The sequence below is a fragment of the Protobothrops mucrosquamatus genome, unplaced genomic scaffold, assembly GCF_001527695.2.
Source record: "Protobothrops mucrosquamatus isolate PMUCROS unplaced genomic scaffold, P.Mucros_1.0 scaffold687, whole genome shotgun sequence".
Classification (NCBI taxonomy): Eukaryota; Metazoa; Chordata; class Lepidosauria; order Squamata; family Viperidae; genus Protobothrops; species Protobothrops mucrosquamatus.
In genome coordinates, this window is record NW_015386973.1 from 496,341 (window position 1) to 518,726 (window position 22,386).

Genomic DNA, 22,386 nt, shown 5'->3' on the forward strand with positions numbered 1-22,386 from the left:
TCTAACTGCTGCCCGTTTGCTGATAGCTCAAAACTGGAAGAGTAAAGCTTTACCTACAATAGAGGACTGGAGAGTGAAGGTTTCGCATCTTGCTGAAATGGCAAAGATTTCGGCTTATTTGAAGGATCACTCAAATCAACAATTTTTATCAATATGGAGAAGATGGATTGTTTATATTCAAAATAAGCATAGAATGGTGGAATATAAATTAGGCTTTTAGATAAAAAATTCTTTTTTTATATATATATATATATTTCACCTACTTATGTAGAATAACACTTTGTGGAGTTAGGGATATTAATATAAGGTTACTTTTAGTTGAATAGTATCCTGGGATTAGGTTTGGGAAGTCCGGGTGGGGGGTGGGGGGGTGGGTTTTTTCAATTGTGATGTACTTGTGATGTGTTTTTTTCTCTATGTTGAAAACAATAAACAATTTTTGAAGAAAAAAAAGAAGCTGATATAATTCTAGATTTTCTAGGAGGCCGATATGAACATACTGTTTTTAGCAGAATGAATCTACATATGAGAGATGCACGTTTGATAAATTCTCTGCAGGGTGGCAGGTTCATGAAATATTACTGGCTTATCAAGGAGCACTTGGTAATAAAGTCATTTCCCATTTTGTCCAGCCAAAGATTATCTGCAAGAAGATTCTGGGCCCCTTCAGGGATCTTGCAAATGCAGGAAGCTGCATGTTGAAAAGACACACAATGGCCTCCACATTCAATATATTATGAAATATAAGTTAATTTCTGAGGAACTCTAAATAATCTAAAATCATTAGAAATGGAGAAGTGGCTGAAAAATCCAAATATAAATTATTTGGGTCAATGTGCAGTCAATGCTAAAAAATATCAGAAACTTGAGTCCTATTGTGGTATTTTGATATTCCATTCTTAAAATTTTGGACTGCTCTTTCAATGGTTGCTGTGCTCTTTTCCCTGGTGTTTGGACTACAATAAATTTATCCTCAATTTGTTTCTTTAAGTTTCCAAATTTTGATTTTACCATCTTCTTTTGCTAGAATTTCTAGCGTTGAGTCTAAACTGATTGTATATAGCCAGTTATTAATCCTAATTCCTGATACATAACTTTCAGTCTCAAGCACAATGTAAGCAGACTCACTGCTAATTTATACCAGAGGGAAATTGTAGAGACACCCTACTTATATCAACAGCTTTTCTGTATTCTTCCAATTAAGGAGATAGGTAAGCAAAAGCTTTCCAAGGGCCAAAGAAAGTAACAGGACCCAAAGAAAGTAACAGATACAGATATTGTTTCTTGGCAGATTAGGCATAGGTATCAAAATTTCCAGAATGGGGAAATTTGAAAAGAGATGTTATATGTTATGTATATCCTCCCAGTTCAGTAATTAAGTACATGACCGGTACACAGGGCTTTTTTTCTCGGAGAAAAGGTGGCGGAACTCAAACCTGGCCACGCCCTCATCAAACCCTAGGACCGCCCCTTTAGAGAACAGGAATGCAAGTAAAATTTGGGAGGGGCTATTTCTGGTGTGGGAGGGGCTATTTCCGGTGCGGCCGGCCCGGAAAAAGGTGCCGGAACGCGGTTCCGCCGCGTTCCGGCTGAAAAAAAGCCCTGCCGGTACAAATGAAAATGAGCTCTGATACAGAAATTACCCTGCCATGCATTAAGAGGTTTCCTTTGCTTACCTTTACTGAGGGTCAGTCAGGATAGCAACTGATACAAACACACAGCCAGTACTTAAACAAATGAGGAATTTTATTCCAGACATTAAGATGCTAATGAAGTAGTATGATCTAATATTACAGTTCATACAAGTATTATTTACAAAACCAGTATGTACAGAATAGTATAAGAAATAAACTCTTGGCCTGTTTAATTCCCATCCCCAAACTCTCTTTCCTTACTTTCCACTTATGCTTTATTTTGGCTTATTCTTCCCCTCATCTCAGTTATGGATACTGGAACATCTGTGAGTTTTTCTCTGGCTGTCTTGCTGTCTAAGAAAGCCTTTAACTCACAAAGTACAATTGTCCAGCATCTGACTCCCCATGGTCAGAATAAAATCAGTCCTCTATGTCTTTCCACATTTTCACAAACCATTCCAGGATTTTCCTCCTGATTTTCTTCCCATCTGAGGACCAGAATCTCTGGATTCGGCATGCTCCTCTCCATATTAACCAAGTGACATCCTCTTCAGCAGCATGAGCTGCAGCATTTGAAATACCATCCCTTATTTCTCTGCTCTTTTGTTAACTATCCCCAGACATACATATGGCATTATAGATATCTTCTAGCATTTTCTCTTTTCTGCCTACATACTCTTGGTTGTGTGCTGAGTCACCTGCTTTTCTAAAAAAAATAAAATCATGACCTTGGCATACATCCAACAACTTTCTTCTAGGCAGGCACTTCAATCTGTCAACAAGTATGCTGTAACACTCAGGACTCTAGCCACAGAAACTCACTTGGGACTTTGGACCACTGTTTAGGTCGTTTAGGGAAAAATAAGAGGAGGGAGTGATAAGTATGCTGCTTTGTACTCCAGAATAAAAGGCAGAATTTAAATCTGACAAATGAACACATGTACTTACACATACATATATGTATACAGTATATACAGTACCAAAATGATTGCTATATATAAGTGCGAAACATTCAAAGATACTTAACCTAGATTGATTTCTTGGGCTTACCTTGAAGGAGCTGGCGAAGGGCTAGTAACAATTATGGGTACAAATGCACTGTCATTGGATTTTTGACAGCCTGCAATTGAAAGAGATAATGGTACTGTCCGGTGAGGTGCAGGTGGGTATTTCTGAGCACCAATTCCAATCCACATTATTACACAAAATCCACAAATAAAACCTGAGAATGCACCCTGAGAAGCAGAAAATTATATACAACTCAAGTGTATGTAATATTAAGAAAAGAGATACCTCTAATTTTAAAAATGGAAGCTAATATTACCTATTCAGGCATGGCTTTAGCTCTCAGTCCACTTATTTTCTACAATTACAGGGTTCCCTTTTGTTACAATGGAGGAAGTAGACTCTCATGTCTATTGACATTCAAGAAAGAAACCTGTAAAGGCACAAAATCTATGTACACACCTAGGAATACATGGACCTTTGTACTAGAAACATGCTTTCCACTGCAGAATGAGTAGGCTTGATCTAATAAATAAATATGTTTATTTAACCAGTATTGCTATTATATTGGCCTTTATCCAATCTATTTCTGGAGAATTCTTCACCAGAATGTGGGACTTCCTTTTGCTGTATTCAAGTATCCTTATGGTAAAGGTGATGTGATATTAATATTGAATAAAACATTTTAGTTTAAAAAAATAGTATGTTTAAACTTGTCACTCTACAAGTAAAATTGATTTTTTCCCAGGAAGCTTTATTACAAGATCTCTAAGCCATGGAAATATGAAATAAGTAATATACATTGTTTGAAATGTTATATATAAGTATCCCATATTTGGATTGGTCTACTACTTCAAAAAATTGTGCCATGAGGCTTCTAATTATTCACTCTTGGCAATCTAGACTCTGGTCCAGCAAAAAGGAGGAAAATCTTCAACCTGATTTTCACTAACTGTGCCTTGCTTATAGAAATTTTTACATCTAGCAAAAAAAAGTATTTTAAATTAAGCAGAATATTCTTTTAAATGCTTGGGTTGTTTGGACATACACCAATGTTCTGTAATCTGTACATTTTAAGTATTTGATCCTATACTCTGGTTTTTTGCCTCTCTTATACACAATGGGCTTCTATAATGGTTTAAGGTAAAAATATTTTGATGGTTCTGATCTGCTTCAAAAAAGAGTAAGAAGCAAAAAAAAATTGTTGCATGCAGGAAGAAGAGGGTAGTGGGAGTAGATTATCCTGATTTTTTCATTCCTGGCTTCATTTTTTTTTTTAAATGTACATACAGGTACTCTTTGATTTATAACCAGTTGCTTAAATTTGAGGTACAATGAGATCATAAAAAGTTACTTACAACCTGTTCTCAAAGTTACAACTGTTGTACCATCCCCATGGTCATGTGTTGCATTTTGGGGATTTGGCAACTTATGACCAATTGAAACATCCCATAATCATGTTTTGAAACTTTTGTTGTTGTTTTCCAGCAAAAACGCCAATTGGATAAGTTGAATTCAGACTTATGACCATGTAATTTGCTTAACAGCCACATGATTCAGTTAACAACTGCAATTTCATTTAATGACCATAGTCCAGGTCCATGGTGACTTATGAATGCAATGATTTATAACTCAATTGTAGTCATAAGTCGAGAACTACTCTGTACCCCCATGAAGCTATTAGAAGTAAAGACATAATAGACACATTCAAATACAAAACTTTTAGAAAATAATTTGACATACTCTTTTATTTAATGACAATAGGACATGTTATTAACACTTACTTTAGAATTTGCAAAAGGAAATAGGATGCCCAAAGAATATATTCCTAACAAAGGTCCTCCAATTAATTCAAAAACACTGAATGCAGCCTGAAAGAAGCAAAAGAAAATTACAAACTTTTTGTAAACTAAGCATTGATTTCTTCAGCTTACAATGGGAATCCTGAAGGAAGCTATACCCAATAAAGTGAAGCCATTGGGATGGATCCAGACTAAAATGGCTAAGACAGAACTACTGAAATCAGGAGAACAAATCATGGGGGAACTTTTCAGAATTTTACGGGAGTATCAAAAAGCATGTTGATAAGAGAGACAGGCTTTTAATTTTTTTTGATGAATATCTTCATCAAAGGCTCTCCATTAATACAGGTAGTCCTTGACATGCAACAGTTAATTTAGTGACCATACGAAGTTGCAACAGCACTGAAAAAAAGTGACTTACAACTATTTTTCACACTTACAACTATTGCAGCATCCCCATCGTCACGTGATTTAGAATTTGAATGCTTGGAAATGGACTCACATTTATGCAATGCCCTGCGGTCACATGATCCCCTTTTGTGACCTTCTGACAAGCAAAGTCAATCCGGAAACCAGATTCATTTAACAGCTGTGTTACTAATTTAACAACTGCAGTGATTCACTTAACAAATGTGGCAAGAAAAGCTGTAAAATGGGGCAAAATTCACTTAACAATTTTTTCACTTAGCAACATAAGTTTTGGGCTCAATTGCAGTCTTAAATTGAGGACTAGCTCTATATCATTCATTGGTAGAAATCATGAAACATTAGTAATTCATGGAAGAACCTAAGAAATAAAATCACACAAAGATCTGCATTGGGCAAATGGAGCCTCTGGCTAACGCCTGCACTATAAACTATTATTAACATTATTTTTTTGGAAATATATATTAAACTTATTTTAGATTAATATAAGAAACCATTAAGGTCTTACCTGTAATAAAGCACCCATAACAGATACTAGTGCAGCCATGGATAAACATGCTATACCAAATAATAGACCTATGTGGATAAAGTTATATGAAGTTTATATGATTTATAAAAGTGATTTTACACTATTAGGCAGAGGATTCACTATTAGGAGATGTTTCCAAGATAATCAATAAAAATGCATGTTCCCTTGGCAAAATGAAAAAAATCAAACTACTAATTGTTAGACATTGATTTAGTCATATAAAGATCTGTCCAGTAGTCCATATGAAACATGTGTTTATTTTTTAAAATTCTTACAGTTAAAGGTTAACTATGAATGGATGAACAAACCTGGTCCCTGGCATTATATTAAAGAAGTCTTTGCTCATCATTGTCCCCATACTTATTTGTGTCTACAACTATTTTAAAATAAAGCCTTAATAATCAACCTCATGCTGATAACTTCTGGAATCAGAAAGGCTGCCTATCATAATAAGAAAAAAAAATCTCCCTGGTCTCAATTCTATAAGGGATCCACAAACTTTAGTTCCAAAAGACAATCTGCTAATTGAAACTTCTTTTAGTCCTTGCGTTGTCATAAACAAGGCACCAAAAAGACACCAATATTATTATATATTGTATTGTATTATTATATATTACTTTACATTACATTATAATAATATTATAAAAAAGGAATTAGTATTATCAAGCACACAGTATTATGCCTCTAAAATTTTGCAATAACTGCTGCCGTACAATTAAAAAAAATGAATAAAAGAGTAGTCTGGCAGGAGACACCAGTTTCCATTCCTTGAAATTGTTATTTAGAGACAAATACATGACTGCTTGAGTATATTTAGGATTTCTAGGTCTGAGGGGGGAACAATATGTGAACAACCAGTTCTCTGTGTGGATGCTGCTTCCGGAAGTCCATTCTGGGCCTTGGCAACAAAAAATTAGCTTCCGGTTCTGCCGAACTAGTGCGAACTGGCTGAATCCCATCACTGGGGGGGAACAATATGACTCCCAGAGGCCTTCCACTTTATACAGGTAGTCCTCAACTTACAGCCACAATTCAGCCTGAACTCTTGGTTTTTGAGCGAAGTGGTCATTGAGTGAGACGCCCACGTGACTGCTTTGCTCAACAATTGCAATTCCAGCTCTCCCGGTTGTGATCATTAAGCAATCATGCAGGGTGCCTCCCCAACTCTGGAAGGCCTGGTGCCTACTGGAGTGTGGAAACCTGACACAGGCCAGGAGGCTTCAGCTAGGTACAGGGCCCACAAGCAAGTGGAAACCTGCCATAGGCCAGGAGGCCCAGGCCACAACCCACCATGCTTGGGGAGCCATTCCCCGCTCCACTACAGCTGGGTCTACTTACCTTTGCCTTTTTCTGCAGCTGCTGACGGGCACACCCAGCAATGCAAAACACAGTTAGAAAGCCAGCGAATGCAATCTTTGCAAGCTGGAAAGAGCTTTTCAAGTTGCGCCTTGCCTTGACTCAGCAATGTAGACTGTGTTTTGGTATGGTAATTTAGCGTAATAACATACTTAAAAATAAATAAATCAGTGGTGCACTATTTGGAAACTCAGGGCCATCTGTAGCCTTCAAAGGCTTTGCATACGGTCTTCAGAGCTACCTATACTTTTTTAACATGACAAATCATTAAGATATTAAAAAGGAAAGAAATCATCATAGCAGCTATTCTTAATAAGATTCTATAGCATTTATATATAAATTTTCAAAGCAGAATACAAAGATAAACTTACTTATTCCAATGGCAATATATGATAACTTTTCTTCAGACACTGTGAAATAAGGCTTAATAAAATCTTCTAAAGTTACAGTAGCTAATGCATTGATGCTGGTAGACACTGAACTACAAAATATAAAATTAAGCATTGTTAATGTTTAACCTGCACTGAATATTAGTTCACAAATATTAAAAAATGAGATAATGAGAAGAAAAATAAAGTTAATCTGAGAAGCAGCAAAATACAGTTCTATTATTTATTTCATTTATATCCTACTACAATCCAAATCAACTCTCAGTTTTTGTTATGCGCACAGGATTGTTGATCAGTTGATTATGTTAGCAATCTCTGCTAAGTGACATGATCCTGGAAAGTATATGCCTGAACTAAAGTCTCATGATTAGAACTGCCTTTTAAGGAATGCCTTCCTATTATTTCACCATGACTTTCAACTCTTTAAAATAAATTGTTTAAACATTATGGAAAAATAATAGTTGCTATTTTATAATGATTTTGCATTTTGGTTAGCAAAAACTGAACATATACCTGCAAAATTATGTTTCTGTTTCTATGGTATGGTGAGAGAGCTGGTGGGTTGATGGTAATTTTGTTGTTATTGTTATGTTTCCTTGATCTGTTTATGTATACATATAGAGATTTTATTGCTATTTCTATGAATTTTCTTTTGTTATATTCCTTTTGGAGGGCTAATTAATTTCTTCTGAGTGCAGAAAGAGGCTTCTATTTCAAAGGATGTCTCACTTATTTAGAATAAATGTTTTATTTAAAAGTTCTGACTAGTTTAATATCAGACTGTTTGATGGAACATATAGTAATAAAACTTACAGACAGCTTATTTAACAAGTTGGCATTTCATTCAGAACTAGCTAATAAAAAATACATATGGAATGATTGACATAGAACAGTAGCTTACCTTGCCTTTCAGTCTAAGCAATATTTAAGAAATTATTTCCCCAAATTGTATTCCTAATGCAATTCCATGGGATTTGTCCATGAAAAAATGTGCAAAGAAATGGAGCATTATTAAAAGTCAACCAAATATAAATCTCTGTTCTAGGATGTCAATAAGTGTCTTTCATGTTTCAGCAGTTAATGATTGCATGCAACAATGTGCATCTACCAATGCAACAACTTTCATCATGAAAGCAGTATTTTTTCCACAGTATTGCACCTCACGAAAGGCACGGCTCAATGGAAATCTACTCATGTAATATTACAGGTAGCCCAATATTTATTTAAACATTTACACAACAGTTGCACATTATAATATCTGGCCTTTGAATGACAGAAGAGTTACAGAACTTAAAATAAAAACAAAATCTGGTATAACTTTATTTATATTTCTAATAAATCATTATTTTCCACTCATGTATTTTACTAATTTTATTTTCTTGAATCATACCAAAATGTATAAATTGGTACACCTTGGAGGTCAATGATTTGGGACCCAAATGTGACTCTTGGGCCTCAGATGATACATTTCTATGTAATAATATAGAGATAATTATAGTGCATATTTTAAGAGAAATTCTAGCATTAAAAGTCAAAGAACAGAGTGAAAAATGGGATTAAATTAAATATAAAGAAATCCAAATTAATGAGAATAGGTACAACAACTAGCCTTAAAATTGACAATGAAAGTACTGAAGTGGTAGATAGCTTCTGTCTTTTAGGATCAATCATCAACAGTAAGGAAATAAGCAGTCAAGAAATACGCTGCAGAGTAGTACTTAATAGATCAGCCATGAAGGCCTTGGAAAAATATATTCAAATGCTTTGTCTGTGCATATAAAGATCAGATTTCCTGTGACACAAAGTCAAGGATTTTGGACTTTGAAGAAACAAGATAGGAAGAGTATTGATGCTTTTGAACTTTAGTGTTGGAGAAGGTTCCTGAGAATACTGGGTATAGTCTGGCCAGCACAAAGCCCAGTCACCAAAGCTGCTTTAGTACAAACTAAAATTAATTTATTGGCACCTGTTAAGACTTTATACACAGCTAAACCAGATTGGTTTAAAATCTTTGCATACGTCTAAATATTGGACAAGCGCCCAGGAGATTAATATGAGAGTCTCATTCAAACTTTTACCAAATACTCAGTCCAAATAGTCCAGAAATTAGTAGCACATGTTTTAGAAAATACTTTTGTGGGTGGATTTTTGCCATAAGTAAGAATCAGAAACTATAGAGCGCTGGCAATAGGGGAAAAAATGAACGAGTTGTCAGCTGAACCCACTGTTTTATGCAATTGTATCAAACTGAGCATACAAAGGAGGGAAAGAAGGATCCCAGAATGTTGGTAGCCAGGAGAGATCAAACTAAGCAATGCTCAAAGTAATGCAATAAAAATCAAGGCAGGAGATGTTGGCCCAAGAATTCTGGAGTTTATTTTTACTGAGGGTGAAATCAGAAGTTGAAATTGAAATTGGAAATTGGAAGTGGGTGAGATTGGAAGTCCCAATGCCAGGATAACCTAGATGCAGGTACACCCCCCCGTTGGCTTCTATCCTTCTCTGCCTCAGCAGATTGTTATTCCTGTCTCTTATCCCTCTTCCTACACTGGCACAGTTGCAAGCATAGGGCTATCCCAGCAAAAGGTCCTACAGGTACCCAATCACATTGCTTTAGAGATAAATGAAAATGTTTTTAATTGATACTGTAGCTGATACATCATGTCAAGTGGCAAAGGAATTTCAAAGCAGTCCTCTCACTACTGCTATTCATTTTGCTTCTGGAATTTTTGACACTCCAATTTCCCACAGAGAAAATGATCATATGCCAGTAACTTGAGGCCTTTACCTAATACCCATTTTTTCTTGATAGGAACTGATTTAGATGTTAGTCTTTTAGTTGGAGACCTCCCATGTAAATTATAAAACGGCATTTTATAAATAAATACCTAAAACTATTACCATGATATCTAAAACATTAACACCATAGAAAGACTGTAAAAAACCCCAGCAAGAACAAAGAAATAGAAGAGGGAATTTTAATAATAACCAAGCTATCTCACTTTGCATTGCACTCCTGAAAGTGCCTTCATGGACATTCCAAACATTGAGGATCATAATTGGGTGACAGCAATATCAGAAGTGGCAGCTGATAAAATGGACTCTATTAAAGTTTACTATTCTACAGACAATATTTTGCCAGATCTGCTTTTACATTGTATTCCTAAAGAAATATGGATCACATAAAGTCAGACTTTGGTTGATTAAATCAGCTGATACAGTCTAGATTCATTTAAAGTCTCATATTTCATTAGTGAGGATGCCTCAGTAGGCCCGGAACAGAACTGCAGTAAAACGCATTTGTCCTGTTACTCTATCATTATTAGAACAAGAGATATGAATCAGACCTGGTTCTGATCCCCCTTCCTAGAGATTAATTCAACACCTTAGAGCTGTAAATAAGGTTGCTCATCCCTGGTTCCTCAGTAAATAGAATGTACAGGTAATCCCCAAGTTACAAGCGTTCACTTAATGCTCATTCGAAGTTACATGATAAGCGCCCCCTTATGAGCAAGTCCTGAAATTACGAATACTGCAGCACCATGGCAGTCGTTCGCCTTACGGGCGATCGCATAGGCTCTGCAACATTCACCCTCATTATTCCCTCCCACCCCACCCGGGTCTCCCTAGGCACCAGCCTTTCAATACTTACCCTGCGAAGATCGAAATCCTTCACTTTCTTGGCTGCTCCAAGCCTTTGGTGCGTTCGCAGAGAATGGAGGGCTAAAGTAATGCAAGGTCACACAAGATCAGTGGGGTGAGATCTCCTCCTACTGATCTCGCGTGATCTTATGCTACTTTAGGCCTCTGTTCTCTGCAACAGAGAACAAAACCGAAGCCAGAGGCTGGATCGGGACGTCCCCCGGCCTCAGATCCGGGTGGCAGTAGCATGGAGAAGGCCTCCGGCGCCTGGATTGGGACGCCGGAGAGCTGTGGAAGCATCCCCTGGCCTCAGATCCAGGCAGCAGTGGCATGGAGGCCTCTGGCGCCTGTATCAGGCCACTGGAGGGCCACAGAAGTGTCCCCCAGCCTCAGATCCGGGTGGCAGTGGCCTGGAAAAGGCCTCCAATGCCCCCATCCAGCCTCCAGAGGCATTGGAAACGTCCCCCGGCCTCAGATCCGGACAGTAGCAGGAACCGCGGCAGAGAGAAGACAGATCTTTTCAAGGTGAGTCCAGCGTGGCAGGAAGGGGGAAGCACTAGGCCCTCCATGGCCTTCCCCACCCTGAGATACCTCATGTTCACTTAACGAGTCATATGTGTCATAACAAGCAAGGGAATGACTTCGTTTGAGGTACGAGATTCACTTCCACGAGTTTTTGAGTTACAAGTGGAATGGGCAGACTCCATTACACTCATAACTCGAGGACTACCTTTACTTTCTTTGTTATAACATTTTTCGCATTTGATGGTAATCTCACTGATGGTACTGCTAATAGTGAGATTGCCGGATTTATCCTTACTTTTAAAAGATACCATATTTTTAATAAATTTTGTGTTATAGTACAGATTGTACTTGACTTAAAACCATTCATTTAACAACCAAAGTTACAACACTAACTTATCACACTAAAAACTAACTTATCAGTGTGAGGATTTATAATGTCACATTTAAAGCTTACCTTAATGAAGCACCGAAGGTTCCAGCCACAAAAAGTCCTGGTACGCCTGGATAATCTTCCAGAATATCCAGGACAAAATATGGCATGAGCTAAAAAAAATACAATTAACAAAAATTAAATATCTATTTTTATTTTGCTCTTTACAATCTATAATTGAAAATCAATTTTGAAATATTTTTAACTTTAGTCATGTAATCTGAGCACTCTACAGTTATGACTTACACAAACATATATTATTCTCTAGCTGTTAATCTACATAATCTATGATCCTTTTTATACGGGTTGACATCACGACACCTCAGTGCATATTACATCATTCTGATGAAATCTTGCTGAGGATGTTGTAAATAGAATTATCTAACAGAACATAATTATCTGAGAGTGAGATGGGCAATATCTACATTTGATAAATAAATAAACTAACTTCTTCTGCATTGGGTCTCAACTACATTGTTTCTTCAAATACAAACTGAAATTTAGGTGAATTTCATATTTCGCCTATATAATTCCCTTTCTCAGGAATTATGGGATTCTCTAATCGTACATCTGGCTGGGATAAAGTTATCTATCTTTACTCCATTTAATCAATTTTATTTGACTTTAGATATGTTTATATAAAAACACATTAGCATGTATTTTAATTTAGTAAATATTAAAATTATGAAAAAAATAATTTGAAAATTTATATTAGTTTATTAGTTAAACAACTAATAGTACCAATCTGGAAGTGCCATTCTTTCTGACACATTACTATTTCAAAGATTATCAACATTATTAAGAACAAAGTAGTTGAACTTCCAGAAAGTTTCAGAATATATTTGACTGTAACATTTGTGATACAGCTGTTGCAATCCTGTAGAATTTATACTTCAATAATATGCAAAAAACCCTAACAAAATGAAATGCTATCTTCTTCTTCTAAGTGCATACTGTATGCTCCATACAAAGCCTTAAGCAGGTTCCAGTGGCTGCAATTTTATATGAATTCAGCGGTTATTAAATTGCTATGTAAATCAGTCTTGTTATGGCACAGATTAATTTTCTTATGAAATGTGATTAAACATGGGTTCACATTTTGTTCATAAAATGGATAGAAATTTATCGTCACCAATCTTATACAATAGTTACAACAGAGTGATTAATTTCAGATGCATTTTATTGCCCATTTTTTCCTTTGCTTTTCTATTTAATTCTGGAACTCTTCACAATTTTTATTAAGCAATCTAATATACTACTTATTTGGCAATGGCAGATTTTGAATATATTTTTAGCAATTTTATTTAATTATTCTATTTCTTTGCCAAAACAATACATTCAGTATTTTGATAAGAATTTTCAAAAGGCCTGAAGTATCACTAGTAGAATTATTTTGAAAAATTGGGAAAGCAATATTGTTTCTGATATTAAAGAATGGATTCAAGAACAGTTTAATTTATATTTTTAAAGGAAATTTTACCCATCAAAAAAGGAAAAAATTGTCATAGGTTTTATGACGTTTGTGATATTTGTAACATTAGATAATTATCATTTCTATTCATTCATTTAAATCTAGAACTAGATAAGATGGAAATAGAGTTGAACATACATTTGAAAAGGACTGCTTATAAGAATGATCAGGAAAAAATATGAAATAGTGGATACACAAATGATCCAAATGCTCTCTTAATAATTAAAAGGGGCATGCAAATAACAAATCTGGAGAATGACTGGGATAATTTTCTTATATTAGACTTATAAAGGAGACCTGTTAAAGTTCTGAAAAACTTGGTAAGAAGGAACAAGAAAAAAGAAAAGAAATAAAGGTATAGGAAAATATTTGAAAATATTAAAGATTAAAATTGTTTAAAAAATAAAGGGAAGAAATATTAAGTTGATTTATTTGATCAAGGTTAAAAAGGGGGGAAATTACATCTTTATATTTTATTCTCTTTCCTTTGTCATAAAAAAATTCTGGTCTGTTCCTACTAGCATAAGACCAGGAGAATTTGTATTCCTCAGACTAAAACTGAAAATAATTTTAATATACATTAGGCCCATAAACATTTTAAATTGTTTGTCCTTAGAAATTAATAGTCAATGAACTAAACTAGGATACATATTATATATTCCCTTGCACAGCTGTTGATAGAAAATACATCAAGGTATTTTATACAAGCGAAACTCTGAATGGTCTTCCAAAGCAGCCCAGAAAAAAAAGTTTATAAAGTTCTATAAATTCATTGAAGTATGAATGATAGTGAGAAGATCCTTGATATCCAGTACATATATTTGTATTAGTTACATAATCTGAAATATCCTAGCCACCATTATTCCCTGCTATTCAAAAAGCAAAATGCATGCTTAAAAGAGTGAATCAATGTTAAGTCAATGTTAATTTGAAACCCAGTCCCTAGAAGGAAGATGTATAGGTATTCATACAATGTCGAAACAGATTCTTAAACAACTTTGTTTTTGCTACCAAAGAGAAGCCATCATTCATGTTAACAGTAGTTGTTATATTGCATCAGATACATTTGAAAACACTTTACAAATGAAGGCAAATATATGTGTCCCAGGATAATGTTACAAGATCCAATCTGTTTCTCCCCACTCCAAAAATACATCATTCTCTTTCTTTATAGATTTACATCTATTTCTAATAATATAGTACATTTTGGTATAAACATTTTAATTTTTCTGAAATATGACCATAAATTATTTATATGGGAGATGAAAAGAAAAGATACAACAAATCCAAATGACAAATATTTCACTTGTACTGAATACTAAACCTGATCTGGGGCTGATACAATTCCGGATGTCAATGGATCACAATCCTTGTATATTGAATACATTGATAATCCATCCAGTGATGCAAAAATCAGAGCTATCCAGAGGCCCACAAGATTCAGATATAGAGCACTGTAATAAAATTTTATAAATGATTGGAATATTAGAAAATGTTCTTTCTAAAATTATTTTATCATAGAAGCATGCCACATTTATATGCTGTAATATTTTTACACTGAGCAAAATATGAAGTATTAGTGCTTTCCTTTTAAAGTTTTAAAATTTTATACTAATTATAATGCAAGAAAGGATCACCAAAAGTTAAATGAAAAAAATGAATTGAAATGGCAAAGTATAATTACTGGAGGATTGTTTAGTTTTGTACTTTTGTTTGCTTTATGAGATATACTAGATTAGTATACCACCTTTCATTTGGAGTTTGAAGCAGAATATATAATACCATTTCCTCTTATTCCCTCCCATCCCAAGAACACTGTTCTTGCCAGTATTACCAAAAATACTTCCAGACACCTGGGAATTTGAGGGTTCTGTGCAGGATCTTAAATGTCCTGGCACTGCACTCTTTTGGACAGAGAGCTCTAATGTTGTTCCTGGAATCTGTTAAGAGCCACTCTCCTAGCTTAGGAGTCACAGTGCTCTTACCACCACTAGTCCACTTTGATCTTTCCTCTGCAGTTTGTCTTTCAGATCCTGATACTTCTCCAGCAGCTCTATTCCTTCTTCCTGATGTTGCTGCCACTTGTGACTGCTACATCTATCACAACCACTAACATTTGATCCTTGTCTACTACCACAATGTCTGATTTATTGGCTAGTAATTGCCTATCTATCTAGATCTGTACGTCCCCTCAAAGACTGAAAACAATGCAAGTCTCCCACGATTCAAAACTTACGGGACACTTTGAATTTGTAAAAAACCTACACTTATTGAGGTGGCAATTCTGGTGGCTATCGTTAAAAAAGGACATTGAAAGTTATTTGGCCAGCTGCCCCACTTGTGCAGCACCAAAACAAAGACAAGGAAAAACGCCTGGCCTTTTGCAGCCAGTAGCAAACCCTTCAGCACCTTGGAGAAAGATCTCTATGGACTTCACTGTAGAACTGCCAGAAAGCGCAGGAAACACTGTCATTTGGGTAGTGACCGACCTGTTTTCAAAGCAGGTCCACTTTATCCCGTGCCAGAAGATCCCAACTGCCAAGACCCTAGCGAAGCTGTTCCTCCAAACATATTTACTGATTGCATGGGGCCCCTCACCATATAATTTCAGATAGAGGGGTCCAATTCACCTCAAAGTTCTGGAAGGCATTTTTGGACTTCTTGGGCACAGAACAGGACTTGAGTTCTAGTCATCATCCTCAAACAAATGGGGGGACAGAATGAACTTGGTTCTGGAATAGTATTTGAGAAGCTTCATCAACTACCAACAGCATAATTGGAGTGACCTTTTACCATTTGCTGATACACCCCTTTCCAAGTGGCCGCAGGACAGATTTTTAACCCAATGTCTGAACTGCCAGCCAATAAATCCACCATTCCTTCCCTTAAGGAATGGATGAATCAGCTGCAAAACACCTGGCCGGTTGTTAGAAAAGATCTAGATGAGGCCAGAGAAGCCTATCTCAAGCAGATAAAAAGAGAGTGGAACCTAAACCTTTCCACATCGGGGACAGGGTATACCTATCTACTAGGTTCTTACAATCATTGCAGCCCTCCAAAAAGTTAGGACCAAAATATGTAGGTCCCTTCCCCATCAAACGCATCATAAACCCAGTTACAGTAGAACTAGAACTTTCCAAAGCGTTAAGGCAGATCCACCCCGTATTTCATTGCAGTTTATTAAAACCTGAGATAACCTCGCCTTTACGGCCAATGACAGCACCAACACCACAATCCATTATGGTAGAGGGTGAGCAGCATTTTGAAATCAAAGAAATATTAGACTCCCGTAAACACCATGGAGCTATCCAGTATCTTGTGGTTGGAAGGACCGTCCAGCATCCCAAAATGAATGGGTCCATAAAAAACATGTTAGAACCCCAAGATTACTCAAATGCTTTCAGGCACGTTATCCGGACAAACCTGACTAACTTCTCATTTCTTTTCTCCCCATTTTTATTATTTTCTATTTCTCCAGGTGGATTTCCCCTTCTTTTAGGGGAGCAGCATGTCTGATCCTCAAACTATATATTCATTTCATTTTGTTTTCAGGTACTGCCATTCTGTTGGGAGGGGGAGGTTTCACTCTTTGGGGAGGGGGAAGCTCTATGGGCTTTGGGATGCATTTCTTTTACTTTGTTCTTTCACCTTTGATGCATCCCTCAGGGTGAGAAAGGGAGGAGGAATGTACCTGGGGCATTTCTGTCTTATCTCTACTCTGCTGGGGAGAGACCGAGACAAAAACAAAATGCCTGAGAACTGCGGCTTTATCACCTCGATTCCCATAACAACTTCACACCTGTGAATTGGCCAAAATCATACTGAACCATTGGGCACTGGGGAGGGGTTGAAGGGAGAGTTTTAATTTAATGTTTTGCATGGGAATTCTTTAGATCTTGCCTTGCTATTCTGCTATCACTGTCTCTCAATAAAAGTTCCCTTTGAAATGATGTCACTTTCAGGAGTTTTGCTTTCTTGGAAGCACTAGCTGAGGCAGGACCTTACATGTCTTTAGCTTTCTTATTATCCATGATCTTCTCTGGGATCTCCCATCTGGACTTAGGATGGTCTAGCTTACAGTATATTCTGTGCAGATGTTCCTGTACACAATGCCAGCTACTTGGTTGTGCTGTTCAGTGTATGCTGTTCCTGCCGTCTTATACCCTGCCATTATGTGTTGGACTATCTCTGAGGCCCCTCTGCACAGTCTGCAATTAGGTCCTGTCTAGTGTGGTAGGTCCTGCTTCTATGGAGCTGGTGTTTAGTGCCTGTTCTTGTGCTGCTATGATCAGTGCCTCAGCACTATCTTTTATTCCACCTCTTTCCAATCATTGGTAGGACTTCCCAATGTCCGCCACTTCAGTTATCTGTCATTGATAGATCCCATATAGGGTCTTGTCTTGCCATGGCACTTCCTCTGCTTGATCTTCCATATCTGCTGCTGCTTCAGGCATTCTCTCAGCAGTTCATCTATGGGTGCCATCTTACTGATGTATTTCTCGATGCTCTTTCATCCAGGACAGTGTTTTTGACACTCACCAGGCTCCAGCCATTCCCGTTCCAGCTAGTGTACTCTCTGGCTGTTAGATTTGGAGTGGAAACTTCCATACATTTTGAGGAGCTTGCAGATCACATCAGCAGTTTCCATGTAGTTATTTGGCCAGCTCACTATACTGGCAGGGTATCTGATGATTGGGTACATGTTGACAGTATGGATCTTGTTCTTCCCATAGATCTGGCTCTTCAAAACCTGTCTGATCCTTTCGTGATACTTAGATTTTACTGTTTTCCTTGCTTCATCATCATGGTTCCTATGTGACTGTGGAAAACCAAAGTATTTGTAATTGGTCTGTATATCTGCTAAATCAGCGTCCCCCAATCTTTTGGGCTACAGGGATCAGTTCCGTGGAGGGTGATTTTTCTATGGACAGGGGGCGTGGTTTCATGTGCTGCCTGGATCTCATGCATGCACAGATGGGGCTTCACTCATCTATGTAGAGGTGATGACTGATGGTAATTCCACTCTTTTTTTTATAAAACTTTATTGATTTGCTAATTTTTACAAATCATAAGTGTTTAATAAACAACGTGTTGTCCGGGTTAATTTTTTACTTAACAATACATACTAAAATTATTCTGTATCTTCCTTAAGAAAATGCCAGAATGTGTAGAAACTAAGAGCGCTGTTCTTCAATAGCACTCTTAGTTTCTACACATTCTGGCATTTTCTTAATCCTCTCTTCTTCAACTGATGTTTCTTCACTTTTCAAACACTAAACAAATGCAATTCTTTCTACTATTAATACATATAACATACATACAACATTCCTTATGTTTCTTCTTTGTCATATTTTTCTAATATTGTATCTACTAACATTACTTCTAAATTATAGCATCTTTTCTATCCAATTCATAACTCAATTTTATTTGCAGTTATGGTCACCTTATTAAATCAATACCCTGTTTTCCCAGCTCTTGTTTCCATTTTGTTTTCCCTTCAGTGTTCAAAATATCTTTATACATTACGATTTTCTCAACAGTAGTTACACTGAGGTGAGCAAAAGCTTCCCTTATTAAAGACCATCCTGTTATTTTCATGTTTCCCAACTCATAGAAAAATACATCATTCTAAGTATAAATCATATCTTTCTAAATATAGTCTTTTAATATCTAAAAGTTATCTGTTTCTAGCTATATTCAAACACCTGTTTGGTAACATAAGGCTCCAACTACTCAATCAAGTCCTCTATTTTCTTTAGTCTAACAATAATAATAATGATGATGATGATGATGATGATGATGATGATGATGATGATGATGATGGAAGGGACCTTGGAGGTCATCTAGTCCAACCCCCTGCTCAGGCAGGAAACCCTATACCAGTGATGGCGAACCTTTTAGAGACTGAGTGCCCAAACTGCAACCCAAAACCCACTTATTTATCGCTGGGTACCAGGTGGGTGTGGCCACTGGATGGGCGTGGCTGTGGTCAAGGCAGATTGGGTGGGTATGGCCAAGGTGAGTGTGGTCACCTCGATATTGCTCGTGGGGAGGGATGCCTGTGGGGGCCGGGCAGGCTTGGGGGAGATCTAGGGGGTCTGTGGCAGGTGGGCGGTGGGCAGGAGGCTCATCCTGAGGGGTGAGGTGAGGCAAGGCGAGGCAGGGCGGGGGTGCCATTGTTGCAGGGCAAGGCAAGGCAGGGGCCAGGGCGGCTGCTGCCTCACACCATCGGCCCCCATACACAGAGGCCAACAAGCACATGGGGGCCGACAGTGTCCATCAACAGCCACAGCCTGCCGGCCCATCAACCAGTACACTCTGGGGCTCCGCAGCCCGCCACCAGAAGTTCAGAGAAGCCGCCTCTGAGCTGGACAGCTGGCCAACAGCTGAGGAGGCGATGCAGTGGGTCATGCCCAGGAAAAGGAGAGCATGTGAGGCCAGGACGGATGGGAGGGGGGAGGGAAACCAGCCATGCTGGTATGCATCTGGCCACATGGGAGCTTGGCGAGTTAGTAGGCGGCTGGTTGAAGGACAGTTGCCATCTCCAGGGCATGGTGCGCATGCCCACAGAGAGGGCTCGGAGTGCCGCCTCTGGCACACGTGCCATAGGTTCGCCACCACTCCCCTATACCGTTTCGGAAAAATGGCTATCCAGTGTCTTCTTAAAAACTTCCAGTGTTGGAGCATTCACCGCTTCTGGAGGCAGGTTGTTCCACTGGTTAATTGTTCTAACTATCAGGAAGTTTCTTCTTAGATCTAGGTTGCTTCTCTCCTCGATTAGTTTCCATCCGTTGCTTCTTGTCCTGCCTTCAGGTGCTTTGGACAATAGCTTGACTCCCTCTTCTTTGTGGCAGCCCCTGAGATATTGGAACACTGCTATCATGTCCCCCCTCGTCCTTCTCTTCATTAAACTAGCTTTCTTTCTTTGCCAAATAGGCTTCCAAAACCGTGTATTTAAATTATCAAAGCATTTTTCCTCAATATTTATGGGTACTCTTTGTGATAGGAAAAGCCATTTGAGTAAAGTATTTCTGAGGGGGAGTTCAGCCCAGTCGTATTCCCACTTTCCTCCTCCCTCAGCTTCTCTTTTCATTTCATTTCTTGTTTCCCAGTTTCTAACACTTCTTTTGAGGGCTCTATAGTCTGTTCTATACAATCTTCTTCCTTATTTTCAAGTATATTCTGATGTCTTAAGGGATGGTGTGCTCTTTCCATTTCTGATATTATCTCTGGGTCTTCAGTATTTTTCTTTGTCTGTGTCAGTCTATAGTTTCCTTCCTTTATTTTCTCTGTCTTTGGATCATTTTGTTCTAAGCTGTCTTCTATTTTCTGGGTTCCTTGTTCTTTCTTTGTAGTCATTTTCTGGGGATTCCCTAGTTTAGATTTTAAATTAAGAACTTGCTTAATAATAATAATGATGATGATGATGATGATGATGATGATGATGATGATGATGATGATGATGATGATGATGATGATGATGATGATGATGATGAAGTTGGAAGGGACCTTGGATGTCATCTATCCAACCACCTGCTCAGGCAGGAAACCCTATACCATTACAGATAAATGGCTGTCCAGTCTCTTCTTAAAAACTTCCAGTGTTGGAGCATTCACCGCTTCTGGAGGCAGGTTGTTCCACTGGTTAATTGTTCTAACTGTCAGGAAGTTTCTCCTTAGTTCTAGGTTGCTTCTCTCCTTAATTAGTTTCCATCCATTGCTTCTTGGCCTGCCTTCAGGTGCTTTGGAAAATAGCTGTTGTGGCTCCGTCCGGTGGGTCCCTCTCATCAGAGGAGGAAGGCTCTGAACATGAAGGAGAGGAGATGGCCAGGCCTCCCTCTCCAGGCCCTTCCCCTCTGGTGCGGCCTTCCGACAGCGAGGAGTTTGGCCAGGAGCCCGGTGTTTGTGGGATTGGCCAAGAGCCCGGTGTTTCTGGGATTGGCCAGGAGCCCGGTGCTTCTGGGATTGGCCAGGAGCCCGGTGCTTCTGGGATCAGCCAGGAGCCAGGTGTATCGGACTCCGATGAGGATACGTCTTGGCTGGATCCACGCCAGCGTCGGAAGGACAAGCGTGCGCAGCAGCGGACACGCCGTGCCAGATAGTTCAGCTGAGTCACTGGGCCACACCCCACTGGCTATATAAGCAAGGGGTGTGGCATGTGAATTTTCATGACGGACAATTTTTGCTGGATATTCTGTTGCAAGCACTCTGGCAAGTTATCTTGGATTTATCTCTGTTTGCTGTGTCTTATCAGTAAAGGCTTGGCAGGCAGCTACGCAGCTGCTGCCAAGAAATTCATTTGTCTTTGTGCCGAGCAGTTTTTCAGGCCTCGGCTGACTGGTTGGGGGGTGTGGGTCGGACGGGGGACAGAACAATAGCTTGACTCCCTCTTCTTTATGGCAACCCCTGGGATATTGGAACACTGCTATCATGTTAACCCTAGTCCTTCTCTTCATTAAACTAGACCACGGGTTGGCAACCCGCGGCTCTGGAGCCGCATGTGGCTCTTTGAGCCTTCTCCTGCAGCTCCCAGTCCTCCTCCACCATTTGCAGAGAGACAGAGACAGAGACAGAGAAAGGCACTTGTGCTTCTCTCTCTCTCTCTCTCTCTCTCTCTCTCTCTCTCTCTCTCTCTCTCTCTCTCTCTGTGTAAAAAAGAGAGTGGCCTCACACTATTCTCTGACAAGCTGACAAGCTTATTGGGCGGGGCTCCTGCCTTTGCTGCATCTCTGCAGGAAGCAGGAAGCAGGAAGCAGCAGAAAGCAGCATCTCTCTCTCTCTCTCTCATACATACACACACACACACAAACACACTCACACTGAGTGGGAGAAGAGGACTGGCAGACCAAGGGCAGGAGAGAGCCAGCCCAATAAGAATGTGTGTCAACTTGTTGGAGAACAGCATCAGGCCAGCTGGCCAGGTGAGCAGAAGATCAGAAAGAGGGGGAGATAGAGGGTGGGAGGAAGAGAGAGAGAGGGCGAGTGAGGGAGGGAGGGGGGAGAGAGAGAGAGAACTCATGCACAGCAGCCTCTATTTCTTTTTAATTAAACTCTTCAATCAAGCCCCCTCCTCCGGGGGGCGCGCATGCATGTGCGAGTTTTGCAGCTCCCAGTGTTTTTTTTCTGTGGGAAATGGGTCCAAGTGGCTCTTTGAGTGTTTAAGGTTGTCAACCCCTG

The 22,386-nt window shown here is 38.6% G+C and overlaps 1 protein-coding gene across 1 annotated transcript in view; it reads right to left on the reverse strand.

Moving 5' to 3' along the window:
- LOC107289407 (sodium-coupled monocarboxylate transporter 1-like) overlaps window positions 1–22,386 on the reverse strand; it is a 36,482-nt gene that overhangs the window by 2,323 nt on the left and 11,773 nt on the right. The window contains exons 7-12 of the mRNA XM_015818162.2: window positions 14,534–14,663; window positions 11,763–11,851; window positions 7,124–7,233; window positions 5,376–5,443; window positions 4,424–4,510; window positions 2,685–2,869 (exon numbers count right to left, since the gene is read on the reverse strand). Coding sequence (XP_015673648.2) covers window positions 2,685–2,869; window positions 4,424–4,510; window positions 5,376–5,443; window positions 7,124–7,233; window positions 11,763–11,851; window positions 14,534–14,663 — 669 coding nt within the window. The remainder of the gene's footprint in view (window positions 1–2,684; window positions 2,870–4,423; window positions 4,511–5,375; window positions 5,444–7,123; window positions 7,234–11,762; window positions 11,852–14,533; window positions 14,664–22,386) is intronic.